This window comes from Calypte anna, chromosome Z (genome assembly GCF_003957555.1).
Source record: "Calypte anna isolate BGI_N300 chromosome Z, bCalAnn1_v1.p, whole genome shotgun sequence".
Taxonomy (NCBI): Eukaryota; Metazoa; Chordata; class Aves; order Apodiformes; family Trochilidae; genus Calypte; species Calypte anna.
In genome coordinates, this window is record NC_044274.1 from 39,734,409 (window position 1) to 39,756,119 (window position 21,711).

Genomic DNA, 21,711 nt, shown 5'->3' on the forward strand with positions numbered 1-21,711 from the left:
TGTTCTTGTGGGAGACTTCAATTTATCAGATGTCTGCTGGAAATATAATGCTGCAGACAGGAAGCAGTCCTGGAGGTTCTTGGAGTGTGTGGATGATGACTTTCCAACACAGGTGGTGACTGAGCCAACTAGGGAAAGCCCACAGCTAGATCTACTGTTTATGAACAGGGAAGGACTAGTAAAGGGAGATGTAAAGGGAGATGTAAAGGATGGTGGCCATCTTGGGCAAAGTGACTGTGAGATGGCTGAGTTTTCAGTTCTTGGGGAAAGAAGGAATGAGGTCAATAGAACTTCCTCCCTGGACTTCCAGGGGGCAGACTTTGATAAGTTCAGGAGGTTGTTTGGTGGTTTCCCATGGGATATAGTCCTCAAGGGCAAAGGAGTCCAGGAAGGCTGGACAGTCCTCAAGAAGGAAATCCTTAAGACACAGGCACAAACTGTACCCATGAATCTTAAAATGAGCCAGCATGGTACAACACCAGCCTGGATGAACAATGAGCTTTGGACAGAACTCAGGAAAAAAAAGGAAAGTCCACCGGCAGTCAGCTTGGGAAGATTTAAAAGTTACTGCAAAGATATGTAGGAAGATAATTAGAGAGGCCAAAGCCCGGTTTGAATTAAAACTGGCCAGTATCATTAAAGATAATAGAAAGAGTTTTTATAAACATGTAAGTAGCAAAAGAAGAACTAAGGAGAATCTGCCCCCTCTATTTGACCTGGAAGGGAAGCTTGTGATTGATGACATGGAGAAGGCGGAACTGCTGAGTGCTCATTTTGTCTCAGTCTTCATCAGTGCCAATTGCTCCCTGAGGGGACAGCTCCCTGAATTGGATGACCATGATGGGTAGCAGTATGAATCCCCGTAGTCTGGGAGGAAATGATCAGTGCCCTGTTGTGCTGCATGGATGTGCACAAGTCTACGGGACCAGATGGGATCCACCCAAAGGTACTAAAGGAACTGGCAAAATGCTTACCAAGCCACTCTCCATTATTTATCAAGAGCCCTGGCAAACTGGGGATGTTCCAGTAGATTGGAAACTGGCACATGTAATGCCCTTGGAAGAAGGGCTGCAAGGATTATCCAGGGAACTACAGACCTATCAGTTTGATCTCAGTGCCAGGAAACGTTATGGAGCAGGTCATCTTGAGTACCATCAGATGGTACATACCAGACAACCAGGTGATCAGGCCCAGTCAGCATGGGTTTATGAAAGGCAGGTCCTGTCTGACCAACCTGATCTCCTTCTACAACAAGATGACTCATTTATAGGATGAGGGAAGAGATGGGGACGTTGTCTACGTGGACCTTAGTAAAGCTTTTGACACTGTCTCTCAAAGCAGCCTTCTTCAGAAACTTATGACACTTGGCTTGGATAAATATACCCTGCACTGGATAAAAAATTGGCTGGATGGTGGGGATGAAAGAGTGGTAATGAATGGAACTAAATCTGCCTGGAGAGTGGTCACAAGTGGTGTTCCCCAGGGTTCAGTGCTGGGACCTCTTCTCTTTAATACCTTCATTAACAATTTGGATGAGAGGATTGAGTGTACCCTCAATAAATCTGCAAATGACAACAAACTAGGTGGCTGTGTTGATCTGCTGGAGGGTAGGGAAGCCTTACAGTGAGACTTAAGACAGGTTCAACCAATGGGCCAAGGTTAATTGCATGAAGTTTAACAAAACCATGTGCCAGGTCTTGCACCTGGGTCATAACAACCCCATGGTAAGCTACAGACTTGAGGAAGTGTGGTTAGGGAGCTGTAAGTTGGAAAGGGACCTAGGGATGTTGGTTGATATTTGACTTAATAGGAGTCAGCAGTGTGTGCAGGTGGCCAAGAAGGGCAATGGCATCCTGGCTTGTGATAGGAACACTGTGGCCAGCAGGAATAGGGAGGTGATCATCCCTCTGTACTCAGCTCTGGTGAGGCCACATCTTGAGTCCTGTGTTCAGTTCTGGGCCCCTCACTACAGGAGGGACACAGAAGTGCTGGAGAATGTCCAGAGAAGGGCAACAAAGCTCATGAAGGGCCTGGAGCACAAGTCCTGTGAGGAGCAGCTGGGGGTGTTCAGTCTGGAGAAGAGGAGGCTGAGAGGAGACCTTAGAGCTGTTTTCAGCCACCCCAAGGGAGGTTAGAGCAAGGAAGGAAACAGCCTCTCCTCTTTTTAGAGAACTGTGATAGGACCAGAGGAAATGGATGTAAGCTGCACCAGGGAGGTTTAGTCTGGATGTTAGGTAATAATTTTTCACTGAGAGGGTTATGAGGCATTGGAATGTCCTGCCCAGGACAGTGGTGGAGTCACCATCCCTGGAGGCATTTAAAAGGCATTTGGACCTGGTCCTTAGGGAGTTTATGGTGCTGGTCAGAGGTTGGACTGGATGATCTTGGAGGTGTCTTCCAACCTAAACATTCTGTGATTCTGTGTGATGTTATATTGGTTCAGATTTCTTGAGTTTAATGTTTCTGCTCTCTTGATTTGGACTTACATTATTAGGTGTATTTGCTATTAGGTTGTTTTGACTTCTTAAAACATTGTCTCCTGTAGTTTTCATTTGCTCCCACTCCAGACTGGTGATGAACTGATATATAAAAAGATAAAACTATTGTGAAAGTTTATCTCTGTCTTTTGAAAACATTTGGCCAAGCATGACATGACACTGACCCCTTTTTTGCTTAACAGGGATGTTGCATGATAATGGCCAGTGAGAGAGAACAAAAATTCTGAAAGGTGCTTGTTTGTTAACCCCTCTCACATTGAGCATGTGATCTGCTTTTACTATGCCTGGCTGCTACTTCTTCTTCAGTATTCAAAAATTTCAAGTATTGACCACACCATGTGAAACGGCTTTGATCTTGTTTGGGACTTCAAACATGCTGATAGCCTGGATCATGTTATACATTGTGTAAACTATTTCCACTCTTTCAATAAATATTCTCAATGAATGAAACTACTAATGTGGTCAAAACCACTTTGTAAGCTTGATTTGTTACTTTTGTCAAGCTCTACAAAAAAGTCTTAGATTGCTTCAACATTTGAAAGCCTCACACGCAAGATTTATCCCACATTCTAATAGGAAAAATAAACCCAAGGCTTAAGCTATGCATCTCTTTGTTGCCACCTAACAGGTAGAAGTTGTTTGTGTGAGTGTGACTGCGAATGAAAGAGGTTATGACCCATGGAGCCTGCAGGCAGGTTTTAAGCAGCAGAGATGTCCTGATAAAGTTACAATACAAGGGAAAGGATAGGAGCAATTTGAATGTCTGTGTATGTGTTTAGATTAAAAAAATAAAACAAAATTCTAAGTCATGTCTATTTTTCCTCTATGTATTTGTGAAAATGAGTGCTACAAGGAAATTGATTCAAATAGGAAAGTTCAAATTAAAAGTAAAGTATGCAATGATAGTATTGAGCATGTTTGCCCCATTTCTCCTTTTTGTAGCAACTCTGGTTATAGTTACACTGCATCAAGTGCTTAATTTGATTAACCTGTAAATTTTTGGGGAGAGACAAGGAGAAAAATACCGGGCAATCAAATTAAATATTAATTCTGAATCGAAAAGTTCTCATCTATGTTCTTGTTTTGCTTGTTTTGGAAAATCCTTGTTAAATCCTGGCATCCATAAGTCAAAGGGTGCTAGGTTAACTGAGAGAAAGTGGCTGAACAGGAAAGAAAAAAAAAGATATTTTTCACTGTTCATAAGAAAAAAAAAAAAAGAAATCTTTAGAAGTAAAGTTGCTACATAACAAAATACACAGGCAGGTGGTGAGTTCTCATGGTCCTCACTAGTAATGGGCATCCACCTGAATGCTTTGCAGATTAAAAGCAGAATTAAGCAAATTCCTAAACTTAAGTGTGTATTTAGAAGTTTTGTTATTTTTTTCAGTGTCCTATGAACAAACATTAATTGGCTGCTAACTGGCTTAAACGCTGTGTTTAAATAAGCCTGGTATTAACTGTGGTTACTTTTTAGTTGCTTTATTTGTGGATTGTTTTATGATGTCAGGCCCCTGGAGTTGACCAGGGTGTCTGTAACAAGACTGAGATGGATATTCAGTTGAATCAATACATAAGCCTTATTTTAAACAGCACCAAGGTTATGAAAACAAAACCAACTTTCCTCTTGCTTCTATAAGAAAACTTTTTTCCTTTAAAGATTTCCTCTTGTCTTTCACAGAAATAGCAGACTAACCACATAACATCATTTTTCTGTGTTTTAAAACCATCTTTACCTATACTCAGAGATTCTTTTCTATTAAATATCCCAGATTTTGCTCCAGAACTAATGAAAAAATATTTTTCAACAGTATTTTTTACCTTCTTGTAAATGTAAAAGTGGGGAAAAAATCAAAATACTGCCTTACTGAAATACTTCTTGTCAATTTCCTTTTGACATTACTGCTTTACCTATTTAATTTTATTTATAGTAAATGATATTTCTGTGTGCATATTAGAGTAGAGCTATCCAGAATACACTTGTATTTAAAACAGCACCTAACTGCAGACACTGAAACTCTCTCTCAAAGAATTTGAAGGCAGTTAACAGCAGAAAAAAGTGTATTTCTCACAGGTCATAGTTCTTGCTGAGGTTTCAGTGTAGTTCCTGACACACACTTGCTTTAGACTCACAGGAGCCAGAAGCACGATTTGAACTCCTTTGATTGATTCGGTGTGCGTATGTGGCAGAGGATTGTATAATCATTTTGTTTCACCAGCAATCAGTAGAACTGGTAATCTGCAATCACAAGCCCAGAAATTCCAACTAAAATGCTGTAGTTCTTCAGTAACACATACATATATTAGATAAAAGATCAGATCTGTAAAAGAGTCACAGGTGTCAGAGCATTGTCTTAATGAGTAACTACTAAAAATCTTACACCTTGTAGCTGCATGTTTAACTCTCTCTGTACTTACTTTTATAGGTCATTCTCTACTCCCCTCCAAAAATATAATGTGTTGAGTTACTTGCACGCTGAAATCAGGTCATCTTTTCACCCTCTCTTAGATAAAATAAATTCTTTGTGTTTATTCAGATTTACTGTAAATCGAGTTTCCAGCACTTGTGTCAGAAAACAAAAAAAGAGCAGGAAGGATTCATTACTTAATTTTCCAAGAACATCTTTTTTGAAACATCAAAACTAGGAAGATGTATATAGCATTCCAATAATAACATCATTGCTGTCATTAAAAAAAAAAATGTGTTAACCCACTTTTCTTACTGTCCCACTGTGTAGCTATCAAAGAATAATACATGGCTTCATAGACCATCTTCTTGAAGTTGTAGGTGACTGTTGTCTACCTTACATCTAAATCCTTTTTACCATTACCATGTTCCTGGATATTTTATCTAATTTTATGTCTTGCATCCTTAGTCCTATGTGTATAATTTGATGCATGGTTTTATAAAATTATACTACAAGCATACTGGTTAAATATGTTCACTTTCTATTGCGGTTTAACCCCAGTCAGCAACTAAGCCCCGAGCAGCTGCTCACCCCCTCAGTCAGTCAGTCAGTCAGTCAGTCAGTCACTCACTCACTCACTCACTCACTCACTCACTCACTCACACACACCCACTCACTTATCCACCCCCTGGTAGTATGGGGATAGAATCAGAAGAGTAAAGGTAAGAAAACTCATGCATTGAAATAAATACAGTTCAGATGGTAAAGAAAGGTATGAGTAATAATAACAGGTAAAAGAAAGCATTAATTCACTACTTCCCATCAGCATGATGTGTAATTGGTACTTGGGAAGACAAATACCACGACTCCAGATACCTCTCCTCTCTTTCCTTCTTTTTCCCCCAGCTTCATATGCTGAGCAAGACACAGAATCATAGAATCATAGAATCATAGAATTGGCTGGGTTGGAAGGGACCTCAGAGATCATCAAGTCCAACCCTTGATCCACTGCCGCTGCAGTTACTAGACCATGGCACTGAGTGCCACATCCAGTCTCTTTTTAAATATCTCCAGGGATGGAAAATCCACTACTTCCCTGGGCAGCCCGTTCCAATGTCTGATCACCCTCTTGATAAAGAAATTCCTTCTAATGTCCATCCAACCTAAACCTCCCCTGGCACAACTCAGACTCTGGGATGTCCCTTGGGTCAGCTGAATGTCAGCTGTCCCAGCTCTGTCCCCTCCCAGCCTCTCATGCTCCTCCAACCTCCCCCAGCCAACCCTCGGGCTGGGGTGATAAGCAGTGGTGTTTAAGTGCCCAGTAATGGGTAGTAATGAAAACATTCCTGTGTCATCATCACTGTTTTCAGCAAAGACCTAGAAAAGAACCACATACTGGCTATGGTGAGGAGAATTAGCTCCATCCCTGCCAGTACCTGCACACCTTCAAAAATAATCCATATCACTCTGTCTCTATTGCCATCATTACTTCACACTCCTCTCATTTCTGTGTCATCAGATATGAGAGTGTTCTATACAAGAATGTATTTTCAGCTTTCCTGAACTACTTGCAAGCACTGTAGCCACTTAAGATTTATGGCTTAATAGTTGCAGGCACTCAATAACGTTTCCTTAAACTAAGTTAGTGTATCTTTCATGCCATCATAATGACTACAAAGTACAAACTCTCATGTCAAATTTTCTTTTAAATTCCTTATTAGTGGCTATGTTCTTAATTTTTTAAAGAGTTGTACTAGGTCTCTAATGGATCCAAAGATCTTACTGCAGTTTTTAAGTAAGTGAAAATTTGTTTAACTGTCTATTGCTTTTCTGTTCTGTAGAACACAACAGCTGAAAAAAAAAATTAGCTTTACTGAAGGTACATTATATTTCTCTAAGAATTCCGTCTTTTACTTGGAAAATGCTCTTCAGCTTGGCAATCAATTTTGTTAACTCTCATGTTAAAATAATATTTTTAGTTAAGTAGCAGAGCCATTAGGAATACCAAAGAAACAGGAAAGAGAAGATCCATTTACAGTGGAGATCTGAAAAAGGAAAAAGCTAAGAGTTATAAGGCCAACTGAGAGGAATCATAGAAGAGATAGATAGAGATGGTAGTATTAACAAGGAAAAATGCAGACCACAGAGGAGTCATAAAAAGAAAAAGTAATGGATGCAGAAGAATTGTCAACAATCATAAAATTAAGACCTTTTAGTTTATTTCTGACTATGAATGTATAGTTTTTCCTTCTGACAGTGCTCTGGTTATAGCTTTCTTTAGGATTTAGAGTTCTCTGAGTGTCTCCTCTGCTCACTTTTTCCGTTTCTGATTTCTTGGGGAAACTGCTGAGGCATTTATCATTAACGCATATAATTTCAAAGTTGAGACTGCCCTACATACAGACTATGTATAACTCTGTCAGTCATTAATGTGATTTTCCTTGTAGCCCCGGTTAGACAAATGGTGTTTTTGAGTCTTTGGTGTGCATGAGAGGTGCTTATACTGAGGCTGTATATTCTTTCTGTCTACAGAAATACATCACCCTAGTATCAAGTCAAAATTATGTTGCTGGATGTTCCATATATTCAATTCCATATATATATATTCCATATATATATTCCATATATTCAATTGCTTAATTTGCAACTGGGGAATGTTCCTTCATAGTACTGCTATAGTCAGCACAACCTAGGTGTCTTTAGTGATAAAGTTGGTTTTCATTTAGCAGCACCTCACCAAGTCCCTTCAAGTCCTGTTACTAGAAAGCTCAGTAGACATTGCTCTTTGACCATTTTTTCATAAAAACAGTGCCTGCAAATGTATTGGACTTCTCCAGAACCTTTTTGCAATGTCTGTATTTTCTGAAGTAGCTTGAATCTAATAAGGTTTCCTTTCCGACCCTTTGCAATTTTCAAAACTTTTTTGTATTTACTGCCTATTTTGCATAGTCTGTCATGCACAGCTGTGTCCTTTCTCTGGATTAACCTTCCTCAGCACTGCAGAAGGACTTTAGCATTTAATCAATTAGCTGAATCAAATTTCCTGTGACTGTAAGAAGAGTAACTGTGTGGTACTCTTTTGCTATATGCAGATCTTTTCTTTTGTTTTGTTTTTGAATATCCTTTCCTTTTCCTTCCAGGACTTCCTAGATTTCTCTGGGCTACTTCTTGTTTCTGCCAGGTGATCTCATCTGCAAAATACAACTGGCCACTCCCTCTAGTGGTTTGGCATTATCTTCCCAGGTTTCTCTTACAATACACATTGGGCCTTGCATTCATCAACCATAGCACATTTAAATGATGAAAAGCCCATTAGTGCCTGCAGCACTTACTTCCCTTTTAGGCAAACTAAAATAGCAGCCATTCATCTTAGTCTGATCGAGTACTATTAATGAATTTTCACAGCATGCATTTCAGTGTTAAAACATTTCTATACAACTGTCTAAGGAGACTATGGAGTGATTTTTGTACTTATATCTCAAGAGAATAGTTTCATTAGCTTAAAGTTTGTCCTCTGGCAAGTTATAATCTCCTCTGACATACCAACCAAGCAAATAACGGGACCAAAGGTACAATAACCTGATGGCTTTTTATAGTTCTTAGGGAAAAGGCTTCTAGGTATCGAATAGCATAGATCTTATTGCTGAAATAAAGGTAATTTGAAGCAGTTCCAGCCTCAGGAACTTCACATGCTTACAAGAAAACAGGAGAGCTCCCTCTCCATTATTAATAATGGAGCATAGGGCCATCTTCATATTCTGACCTATATGCACCCTATTTTTCCTACCCATTTTTGTCCCTTGAGGAAGAGTAGGGACATGTGTCTTTCCTTTAGCCTTCTAAACAAGTTCTGTTCCCTCTCATTGTGCCCCTCTCCCTGCTTCTACCTCCAGGACATCCCACTATTAACACCAGAAGGAACCAGGCTATTGCCTCATGGATCAGAGAGACCAGACCACAATGTAAAATAGAGAATGAACTGCAGTAATGTAACAGTTGTTAAAATCTGAGTAGGACCATTCAGAGCCAACAGCTCTTCATCTGTTTCCTCACAAGTCCTCTAATTTCTACAAATTCATAACATTCATAGAAAAATGTATCTTGCTCTATCCTAAATCCAATTACATGGATATCCATAGATATCACTTTTCCCTGTAAAATAAAAAGGGAGTAAAAGGGGAGGGAAGTGAGATTGTAGAAGCCCCAAGCTCCTCCCACTCTCATCAGACTGTAGGAAGGTTAATGATTAATTGAAGCCAGCTGCTCAGGGCCTTCTTGCCATGGTTTTAGTTTGATTCTGGCTCATATGTTGACACAAAATCATAATAAAACTACCTTCCTCTCCCATGCTGTCTTAACAACTTGAGATAAAAGTCTTTGATTTGAAAACAGCTTAAAAAGTAAGTTGGAAAGAGCCTGTCTTCAGTAGAGTAGAAAGAATCCAAAGAAACTATTTCAAAGCAAGGCATGCCATCTTTCTGTTTAACTGTTATCACAGAAATAACAGAAATATTCAGTGTGTCTTGAGAGCGAGACAGAGAATCTTGGTCTTATTGGCTAACTGTGGGTTCATGCATTAGAAATGTATCTTGGCACTTTCTCTATTTTTCTTCCTTTTTTGGGGACTTAGTGGAGGTCAAGTAAAAATACAAAGCAAAGGCCATAAAAATGGTAGAATGGAAAGGATTGTATCTCTAAGGAATTGTTCATTATTCATTAATACTGTATCCCCAGGGTTGATAGTGCACAGCTGAGCCCAGGGAGCACCTATTCTTATATATTCCCTCTAATTAATTTAAAAAATGCAATACTTCTTTTCCCTAGAGAGGACTTCAGGCAGGTGAAAATAAATTAACCACTGATCTACTTGCTGATCTTCTCTTGCTAAGAAGGCTTTATATATAGGTGGAGGTAGCCAGTAGAAGTAACAGCAGCAGCAGCAGCAGTAGTAACAGTCAGCATGCAGTCATCTTGAAAGAATGCAGCCACATACAGAAATATATTACCATGCATGATGTTGTCAGCCTGTGAAACATGGACATACTGGGCTTTCCTGGATTAATTCAACTTTAAGCCAAGCACACAGTTTGCAGAAAAACAACCAGTGTTGACTTTTAAAAAATAGCAGTGATGGAAAAGTGATGGAATTGTCTTGAGTACAAATTTAGCACATTATGAATTATTCTATTTTTTTAAAGAACAGCAATATAGTAGCAGGCAAAGAATAAGATTTATGAAGTCCTTATTTTTCACTTGAAAAACCCATATATATAGTCTTGTGAATTACTTCTCTCTCACTATAGCCATCAAATACTCCTATGAATATAGAAGCCCTTTTATATTGCTTTCCTCTCCCCCTTCATTGTTTAAACAGGCATAAAATAATGTATGTCTATAATTGTTCTTAATGGTATCTAAGTGTATTTTTGTTTGTTAACTTAAAGAATCAATAAAGCTTAAGAACCAAAGTAATTTCTGAAGTAGACTAACGATAACCTCTGAAGCTGCAGAAGCAATAAATTGGTACACTCTTAAAATATTTCTCTTGAGACAGACACAGATTGAAAAAAGTAGCAATTCAATAAAGTATGACTTTGGAAGTCAGATAGTATTCAGTGCAAAAATATTCTCGTATTTGAGATGAATCAGACTTTATATTATCTGCCTGCTCTTGCTAGAGCTTAAAAGTACTGTGTGCAGCAATAATCAGAAATTATTTGAAAATGAAACTCCACAGAAAATTATTTCCTATGCAGTTAGGAATTGCTGTGCACTATCAGACTATATCTGAGGAAAAAAAAAAAAGAAATATCTGCAAGTGTGTCTTCTTCTTCTAAACATCCTGCTTTCATCTTCTTTTTTTGTGATGAAAAAATTAAAAAAACGTGATGAATAGTCTTAAAAGGAAAAAATATTTTAGTAGTCTTCTTAGAAAATGTAATTTTCTAGTGCTTATTCTGGAGTAGCCAAAAAATAATTTCAGTAGAACAGATAAGCTTTACAAGATATGACAGCCTTAAAGTCTATTGTCCTGATTATGTCCCTACATACTTCTTTCATTCCACTTTAAAACTGGATCACATCAAGATCATTAAGAAAAGAGGTTATTTCTATTTTGCAGGAAAAGAGAGAACAATTGGCAAATTTTAACCTAGAACACTGCATGAAACTGTGCCTTAGAAAGCTGAACACAGCATCAGGATATCTCCTCTGCAGAAGTTAAAAGATTATAAACTTTGCTGCCTCTGAATTTTCCTGAACCACCTAAGAGTGCCAAATGCTCCACATTGTATTCCAGTCACAGAACATGAGGGTAGACAGTCTTTTTTTCTGATAGTCCCACAGAATTCCAGGTACCATTCCTTGGCCCTGGATGTCACCCACGTCCTTGTTTGTGTTGACCAAGGTCAATGCATTGTCTCTTGACTGTCCTTCATCTGTGTGGGATCTTGTGCAACTTCTCTTGTCCTTTCCATGCTCTCAAGTTAATAGCTCATGTATGGCATGCTCGTGTAGAGCATGACTGTAATCTGCTTGTTTATATGACAATTTAGTTTTGACAAAGACAATTTAGTTTTCACTCTGCTGAAAACTGAAAGGCTGTCTTCTTGCTCTTGTCCTGCACCTTGTTGGTGTTTTTCTCGATACTATAATGTTCCACTAAATGAGATCCAAGACCTGCCAACACACAACTGGTCTTTAAAAATGTAATTATCATGTCATGCTTCTTTATGTCCGCTTAGATATTGAAAAGATCTTGTCAAAGAACTCCTTGTAACTCAAAATATAGGAAACCAATGCAAGGTACCACATGGAAGACTTACAGAGGGCAAAATATTCCATTTATGAGACTGCATGCAACAGGATTAGAGGCTTGTCTTTTGACTCTATTTTTATAGCCTAGCAGACATTGGAAAAGACAGAACAGAATTTTATAGTCATTATTCTTTTAATTTTATTTTAATCTCTGGAATAACAAAATATTTTGACCATTGATAGGATTCTTGGTTCTCAGTTTAACAGTTCAATTTTGTTAATTATCCCAAACTGGATACACCAGGCCTCTGACCACAAAATTTTGTCCAGCAGACAAGAAGTTTGAAATAGTTATGACAATCATAGGCTAGCTTTTAGAGAGAATTTGTCAAAGTAACCAAGAAAATCCAGGTCCATGTCTGAAACCAAAAGCGTCATGTAAACATCACTAAAGAAAACCTTTCTATTGTTATGTCTGCTTGTTAACTCCACAAAGACAGGCTTCCAGATTGTCTGTCCAAACATGTCTAAATGATTTTTATTAATTTATTTTAATGCTCATAAACTTTGAATTTAAAGTATGAGAAATGTTCAATATGTGAAATTTTTTCTTACGCTAGCCCTCTTCCTTCCTACATGTAGATCAAGAGTCTCTCAGCCTTGCAGATGGTTTCTATTAAATACTAATGATGGTATAATTAACATTTTACAATTAAGTAATCCAAAGAAAAATATCCTCCCTTAAATGCCTTCTAAAAATCACGCTAAAATTACCATATGTAGCTGGGCAGTAGATTGTTTATTCCATTTGATTGTATCCTCCAGGCGATAGATGAAAGTATGTTGAAACAGCACTGTCTTATTGCAGATGTCTTTTCATGGTGCAAAAAATTTCTGAATTACTTGATCTACTTGAAGAGAACTTCTTTATACTAATGTATTATATACTGTTCCCTTTAAAATAAAAAAACAAGCAATCAAACCAGTTCAAAGATCTAATGGAAACAGATCTAATGGAAACTTCCGAGCACCCAGTTTTTCTACTTTGTCAATGCAATTTTTATTCTAAAAGGAGAAAACAGGAAATAGATTGAAAATAAGCAATAAAATTCAGTGCTTGCTCATTGATAAAAAATTCAATATCTCTGGATCATGTGATTTTTATTATTATGACAGATGTTTATTATTTTTTATTTGGTAAACTGAATGAGGTGCTTCCAGATTAATTAAAAGACAGCTCTCTGCTAAGAAGCTCACAATGTGATTTGGATAGGTAGTAAAGAAGCAGCACATGGTTTAAGAAAAATTATAGAATAGAATCCAGTGGCAGAAAATTTCATTACAGAAATGTTTATGGAGGAAATAGGAATTTAAAGGGTCAGAAAGAGTGTATGTGAAACCAAGTGGTAGGTGGCATCTTAGAGGCTGTTTAGCATGGAACACCATGTCTATACCATGTTATATAAATTGTGCTCCAAGATTTAAAATGTTCCCGAGAAAAGCCAAATCTGACTTGTTTAAGTGAAAATCGTTGACTCATAGAATGGTTTGGGTTGGAAGGGACCTTAAATATCATCCAGTTCCAACTCCCCCTACAGAGGCAGTGGCAGGGACACCTCCCACTACAACAGGTTGCTCAAAGCCCCATCCAACCTGGCCTTAAAACCTTCCAGAGAGGGGCCATCCACAGCCTCCCTGGGCAACCTGTGCCAGTGTTTTACCATACTTATAGTAAAGAATTTCTTCCTAATGTGTAAACCTACCTTCTTCCAGTTTAAAACCATTAACCCTTGTCCTGTCACTACATGCCCATGTGAAAAGTCCCTCCCCAGCTTTCCTGTAGGCCACTTCAGGTACTGGAAGGCTGCTAAAATGTTTCCTTGGAGCTGCCTCTTCTCCAGCCTGAGCAACCCCAGCTGTCTCAGCCTGTCCTCATAGGAGAGGTGCTCTGGTCCTCAGATTATCTCTGTGGCTCTCCTCTGTACAATCTGATTAATCTGGAGAAAGCCAGACAGTGGGGAAAGATACAGTTTATGGTTAAAATATACACAGCTCAGATGTCGAGACAAATAAAACTAGAACTTAATTGATAAAAGACCAGTGATAGGAAGATAAGGGAAATGTTAGAAGTAGGGAGAGAACAGCATAAGTAGAATTGAGCGGAGGAAGAGTAAGGGTGAGGGTGAGAACAAAAATGCTGTTTTTCTAAGACTTGAGAATGAACTACATATTGTACCATAAGAACTGAACCTAGCACTGCTGTTGAACTACTCCCACTTGGATGCTTGTTTACTGCCTTTGCATTTTGTTATGCATGGAGTGATCCAAAGGTATAAGCAAGCATGTAGTTGTGCCTGCTTTACCATGGGAATTCCTTTTAGGCAGAAGGATTTTGTTTAGACTAGCCTTCTGCCCAGTCTTGGAGCAGAACAAGATAATTTGAGTATCAATTTTACCTGGCACATCTCTTAAGAGAATCATCAGAGCACATGGTAAAACAGAAGCTGTCTCTTGTCTTGTGTTTGTCTACATGTATGTAGCAAAGCAGCTGATGAATGAGCCTCCTTCATGACCACAAAAGCAGAAGTTCAGGTTTACCTGAACTTAGTGGGGCCAACTGACCATCCCAGCATCATTAAGGGAGAAAACTCAATCTTCTGGCAGAGAGCCAAAGAGCTTGCAAGAGAATGAGGCTTAGGAACCCATATGCTTACTCAGCTTGAGTGGTTTGACTGGCATGGAAATCCCCTAAGAGAGAAGAAACGAGTTGGTAAAGCAGCCAAGGAGTCATTTGGTATTTCAGAGAAGGGTAAAAAGGGATAGGGTAATGACCCTGTAAATTTATCTGGAGGTCACAGCCAAGAATCCTGATTATACACTGCAGCTCTCTCGGATTTACTCTGTGGCTGGAGGCTGGTGCTTCCAGCTTTTTGCCTCCTTGTCTTCACATTAGCAGAATATAAATGATGATACTAATGGTTTTGACAAGTATTTTCTGATGCCTAATTAAGGAACAATTTTGAAAATGCAAAGGCACCTGGAAACATAACACAATTTAACCCCCTTGTTTCTACATTAGAAAGTCTCACATGTACAATTGCTGCATTCAGTGTACAGATGGCAAGCTTAGACTAATGAATTTTGTAATGCCAACAGTGTGAACATTTCGAAGCAATACACAGAGCAAAAGCATTAAGCTCACCCTATACATTCTTTGGAACTCATCCCTAAAGTCCTGTAAGTTCCTTCATGTGTGGATAGATAGACTGAGAGGGGGATATGTACAGACAGGAGGAAATGACCATTACAAACTGTAGAGTGATAAAGCATGAGGCAAAAGTGGAGACATGAGGCAGTGGGGCAGGGAGTGAGATGGAGCATGTTCCTGTTGCTATGATACAAGTTTCCTTTTAATTTTCTTTTTCCTTCCACTGACCCTTTGCTTCTCCCTGTTCTTTTTTTTATTTTTTTTCCCCTTGTTCTGTCTGAGCCTGGAGGAGCTGGAGGAAAGCAGTGGTGATGAGGTACTTTTTGCACTCACTTCACAGGAGAGGGCTCTGCTTGTGGGTTAGAGTAACTAAAGGGCACACAAACACCCAAGAGTCATGTCTCATTTCTATGGCAAGTCAGATCTCTTCATATGAGCTGGGTGCATTCATGTCAAGGAAGTAGCTTCCAGTTTTTTTGTATCCTGAGCTTTCTAAGCTGTACCCCAGGCTGCTATCATCCAAACTATCTACAATTAATCAGACAACCTAAGCTGCAAGTTTTCCAGGGCTTTGTTTTGGTTACAGGTTCTTAACTGCTGCTCATCTCCTGCTGATACTGCACAAAACCTGCCAAAAGCTTTCTTTTGTAGATAGAAATTAATTTGGATTAGTTTCCAGACATTCTGTCAAGAAATTGTACAGCACATAACCTCCAAAAAGCAATGTTTTTTTCCACTACCATTTCTTTAGAGCTAATTGTCTCCTTTTATCAACATGTGGTTTCTTTTTCTGAAAAAAATCAAATATTTCAAATGAGCATCCTTAACAGACAGGAACAGTTTCTTTGTTTTACAAATGGTTTGTAGTGGTTCAGTATGGCTGTGTGCTTCATTTTTCTATTGCTTGGCATGACAAGTATATCAGAAAAAGAAATAAGCAGAACTAGAAATTTTCATTTAATTTGGGATTTCTTTTAAAAAAAATTCTTTCTAAATGAAGATGTTGGGTCTTGTGTAGCTGCTACTTAAATCAAGATGTTCATGTGCTGGTTTAAATGGTAATGCTAATGTAAGTATGATAATATTTCAACCCCACACAGCTGACTAATCTACAACATCCAACATCTTTATCTCTTCTTCTCTCCCCAGCACTGCAGTGATAACACCCACCATTGCCAATCAGATATGAATATAGTAGGTGCTTGGAAGAGAGGTTACACTGGAAAGAACGTTGTGGTCACCATCCTGGATGATGGCATTGAAAGAAACCATCCAGACTTGATGCAGAATTATGTGAGTATCCTCAGGAGTTTCAGACTCCTGCTTTATTATCACCCCAAATAAATTTGCTGCTCCTGAAAAAATGGAGGGAAAGAGAAGGGAAGAAGGAAGAATCTTCTGAGGATTTCCTCAAATATTAACACTCATGTGAAGAAGGAAGGTAGCTTCTGGTCATCTATATTGTTTTAGTTAAGACTATTTTCCATCTGAATCCATTTAATATCTGGATACCTCTTCTAGCTCCGTCCTGAATTTCTGAAGGGTGTGAGCCAATCATAGGATGCATTTTCTCTTTTCTGTGATTGTTTTATTTAATATCCTCACACTGTCAGAACTGAGTACATGGCTTTTCAGTTAATAGATGCAGCCAAAGTCCAGTTTTGACAGCACATTTACCTAGGAAGACGGTAGTCCCTCCATGTATTTATTTTTTAAGTTATTTATCTTACTGCTAGAAAGAATATTAAAGGAAAATACATTAATTCTTCTGATTCATTCAGTTAAAAACAAGTGTAGAATATTTTGGGATCTTTCTAGTAGGTCTTTCAACTCCAGTGAGTCAATTTGTCAATTTGCTCTGCCCTTTGTTTTCTGTTTCCTATGTCTCATGTCACCTTAGGAGGATTCTGTTTATTGTGATTCATCACATTTAAATGATTGGTTTAATAGTCCTTGGAGGAGATATGTGATGAGAAGTTCCTTCTTTAGTTGGTGACTTCTTGAGCTAGTCAGAAGCTGACTAGCTCAAGACAGAATTTGAAGCTGTTCATAGCACCAGGGCCACATTTAACAGAGTCCTGTGCCGTGATAGTAGACATTATCTGAAAGCACATGATCTTGAGGACTGTATCATTTGTCTGAAATAGTGTGCAAGGTGTACACTCACATGAGGTAAGAAAACAAAGAAACATTTTTGGGTTGAGTCTGACAATCATGTACCTTCATTCACATTAAAGATGTAGATCTTATTAAAAATCCCTGAAGAGAGGCTTTTTTCCAGGGAGCATAGAGTCTTGACAGAGCATTGAAGAGATGAAGGTGACAGAAGCATCTTTAATAGCCCATCAAAAGCTACAGTTCTGTCCACAGTTTAAAGCTGCTTAAAGCTCTTTATTTTAAATTAGCCATACTTGTATCTGTATCCTTCCCTATGCTGCATGTGGAACTAAGCTTTGAAATACACAAGGATGACTGCCCTATTTGTAAATGTATGCATGATCCTACTGCATGCCACATCTTTCATTTTGATCTAGCAAGTTATTTAACCAAACCAAACATAATTTTACCTCCTAAGTGAATGACTCGGATTGTGTCACATCACCTCATCCCTTTACTGTCCTTCCACTGAATTTAAAGCTGCTATTTTTTTTCTTTACCACGTCCTCTCTCCCTTTCCTCACTTCAACAAGGAATTCCCCCAAAGGAGTACACATTGCTTGTTTGATGACAAATGCCTTCTATGTGTCAGATTACTACTGGTGTGGCTGCAAACAGGAATATTTGAGGTGGATGTGGTAACTGGTTTTGAACAAAGAAGAGATTAAAAAGAGCTGCTTGCCGTGTCAACACACCACATGCTGCTGCATTGATTAATGGGAGCCATACAGACCAGCAGCTATTTACTCTATAAACTATTTCCAGCAGTAAGGATACTGGTAAATATAAAATAATGAACAAAAGTACAGAGATATTTTACAAATACTTCAAATAGTCACATTTCCAGGAAAATAGGAATGCTGTTTGTGTTGCATTTCAATATGTATTTTTATAACAATATTTTATAAAAATATTTTTAATAACAATACTTTTGAAGAAAGTTATTTTATACTTTCTCCTTGAAACTGTGACTGAAATTTCAGTCATCGTGTGCAAATAATTTCTTAAATCTTGAAACATATAGCAAAATCTTGTTTGAGAATGAACTGCCTTAAATTCCAATTTTTTTAAAGAACAAATGTAGTCTTTAAATGAAACACCATTCTATTTCCTCTGACACTGAAACTGTGCTTTTTCAGGGCATTTGTTATCCTTCCTCCTTTTCCAAAAATAAAATAAAATATGTAAATCCTATAATCATTAAACATACAATGTTTTCCTAAAACATGTACTCATCAAAAAACCACAGGAATGTTAGTTAACCTAATTAATCTCTTGTAGAAACCTGCTAAAGAATGTATAGGCCACATGAGTCAATCGTTTATTAATGAGAAATTGGTTTTCTTTCTCCTGTTGGCTACAGGACTCGCAGGCCAGTTTTGATGTCAATGGAAATGATTTTGACCCTATGCCTCGATATGATGCCAGCAATGAAAACAAGTAAGGCACTGTGACATTCATGCATTTTCAATCTAGTTCACCTGGTAGAAAGTACCAGTCCTTCTATGACAGTCTAAGAAATTTGATTACTCATAAAGGATCATGATTTGCACCTAAATCTTTTGAAAGACATATTTATGCACTCTCCATGACACTTAGTCTTTGAAAGCATTTGGAGCCATTTGAAAACACATAAAATTTATTTTGAGAGTTCAGGGCATGTCAAATGAATTATTTTCGATCAATTTGGAGTGTAGAATGTAAGGTGTTTCTTACTTTTCCCAGATATCATCTCAATGAGTTATTGGGGGTTTATTATAATAGTCTAAGCTTCTGACTCTCTTGAACTTTATAGACTTTGTATATTGAATAGACAAATCAATGGAGATTTTTTTTCCCCTATAATAGTGTCTTTTAAAGTGATGGAGATTGACAGAAACCTTATAAGCTCAGAAGTGACAATTCTGCCAGATTACAATACCTGTGTCACGTGACTGGTTGGCTTTATCTCTGTGAATGACATATTTCTTCTTCAGTGTTTTGCTTTCTGTTATTTATCATTCCAACTCTGCTTTTTGGATGTGCCATGGGGAAGTCTTGGGGAGACACTGGGAGAAGTACCTCTCCTTGGGAAGCAGGCCACCCATCTGCCCCCATAGGTATTTGAGAGCAGTTATTTGTTGGTAACCTTTTTCAACTAGGTATTTCGCAGAAAGAAATACCTTCCTGTGATATTGCTTGTATTAGAGTAACAAGAATCCTACTAGCTGTCAATATGTTGATTCTTCGTTATATTTTCTTGCAGTTTTGGGTTAGTTTTTGTTTGGGGATTATTATTATTATTAGTAGTAGTAGTAGTAGTATTGTTATTATTAATATTGTGGAAAGGCTTTGGTATTTTGAGAGCAGAAGGGAGACTACAAGAGCTGAAACTTCATCCTTTACACAACTCAAATAGTTATGGGTCTGTGTTGTGTCTTACCTACAATCTCTCAAACTTTCTCCAGAAAAATGCAGCATGTGTGAGATGGGAGTCAGCAGCAAAACTGAGCTTTGGTTTGACTGGAGAAACCAGTTGGAGCAACCTTGGATCACACTTTACTGGGAAAATTCTCTCTCCTGGTCAACACCTTTTTCATTAAAGCAGAGAACCATGTGTGAGGTGGCTGAAGAACAGGGCCTCAATAGGGATAGCTGCCTGCTACACATAGATCCACTTGTTTTACAGTGAATCTCGGGGAGCTGTCATAGCTACTTTCAGCCATAGGGTGAAATAACTCAGAAAAATGGGGTGAATTCTGCCAAATTCTTGTTTAGTCAGTCTGATCCTACCTTGGAGGCAAAAATGAGAAATGTGTAAGGATTTAGCTGCTAAAAGCTATATAAATAAATGTAAGTACACACATTTTAGTTATGATGAATTGAAATAGTTCAATATAGAAATGTATAATATTGGCATTAATTTGAATAATAGTTTATTTGTAATGCTATCTTGTCATATGTTCTCATTCCACTGTTCTTGTTTGGTGCTGTTCACATGCTGCCAAATATTTTCATCTAGAAGCAAGTACACACAAGAGCCATTTCTGTCCTTTTTACCCATTAGGTCTATCTTTCTCATCCTGTTTCCATACACAAGCTCAGTTGATTGAATTGTATCTGCCTCTTCTTCACTGGAAATCTCCCAAAGCAAGAATGCCATGAAAGAACGAAAAGAGGAATTCAGAAAAAATGTTTGCTTTGAAATGTATAAAAGTTCTGCATGTGCAGGATAGTGTAAGTTTAAGCAAAAAGAAAACACTGATGTGTAATGGCAGATAGACCCGGTTAAGTCTGTGACAAGCCAAGGATTTCAGAGCTGGATGTTTAAATGGAAAATGTTAAAATTACACTGAAACTGCTAGGAGACACCTTCAAGACACATGTCTATTGACACAGAAGAATGATCAGAGCAGATGATTATCAATCCTTACTTCTTCCAAAGCCCCTTAGTTTTCTTAGAGATGAGGAATTTCATGTGCTGTGGTTATCTCAGGTCTCAGGTTTAGAGGTGTCTTGTCACTGGTGTAAAAGATCCAAATCAAGAAGTGTGCTATAAAGCTTTGGTAGCTCATTGGAGACATCTCTGATTTTGTTTATGAGAGGTCTCAGAACTACAAGCAAGGTTTATAAACATACTAGTTACCTGGAAACAGAGTAGGAACATATATTTTTAACAGCCAAGGTTATGTAGACATTGCCATGCAGCCTCCTGCAATAACTAATTTGTATAACTGATGATTTCAGCATCAGCTGCAGCTTTGAACTAAGTACCTACTTTACAACCCTGTACAAAGTGTTGGAAGAGCAAGCTTCATGCATCATGCAGCTTCATGATGACCACAAAAGAGTGGTTACCCTCACTCCTCCCCTCATGTATACTTTTTCCTCCTCTCTCTAGTTTTTGTGCATCTCTCAAGAGTGAGTCTTGCTGAAAACTGCACTGCCAACCACAGTAACAAATTGCATTTTCGGCCCAGTCAGGTGGGTACCTGACTAAGTCAGCCTGAGTTCAGAGGAGAGTGAGACAGGCACAAGTGGGGAAAATGAAGCATGTCCTGAACACTGGCAACATGAATTTCAGTGAAGTAAGGTGACTGCATGAAATTTGCCCAAGTGACAGGCACTTGCCAGTGGTGGCCTCCAAGGAGTTTTGGGAAAAGATGGGACAGTCAGCCTGGCCCTCTGCAAGTACTCCCACACTGAGCTGCCATCTAGCATCACAGCACATCCCTCTCTCCTGATGTCCACCCCCACATACCCATGTACACTGTGGAGACACATCCTGGCTCATATTCATGAAGATGTCTCTGCCCTTGGAGCTGGGGGCATGGCAAGGATACACTTGCATGCACAGTTCAAGTGCACATTCAAGGATTCATGCTGTGAAGATCCATGAATTTCCAGCTGTGAATCACAGAGCTGAATTTTTTTCTTTGGCTTGGTACTGAAGTCATCACTGCATCACAAAGCATGTCCAGAGAAAGGAGGCTGCCTTCTGTTTTGTTGCTAGTTAAAGTTTTATGTGGGATATAAAAGTGGACTGATTGCTTTCTGTCCCAGAGCTGGGAGATCTGAGTTTTTGTGCTCTCCCTCCCTGGTGAATACTCTCACTGCCCAACCCCTAAGGTCCTGTGGTGAAATGTAGCAGTGGGAAGACAGATGCTGTGGTCATCAGTATTATCAGGAATTACAGTGTCAGTGCAGA

The 21,711-nt window shown here is 38.5% G+C and overlaps 1 protein-coding gene across 3 annotated transcripts in view; it reads left to right on the forward strand.

Annotated features, from left to right (window-relative positions):
- The window catches only part of PCSK5 (proprotein convertase subtilisin/kexin type 5), a 248,141-nt gene that overhangs the window by 63,160 nt on the left and 163,270 nt on the right, over positions 1-21,711 (forward strand). For all 3 annotated transcript variants that reach the window (XM_030467472.1, XM_030467471.1, XM_030467470.1), the window contains exons 4-5: positions 16,017-16,160; positions 18,388-18,464. In XM_030467472.1, the coding sequence (XP_030323332.1) occupies positions 16,017-16,160; positions 18,388-18,464 (221 nt within the window). The remainder of the gene's footprint in view (positions 1-16,016; positions 16,161-18,387; positions 18,465-21,711) is intronic.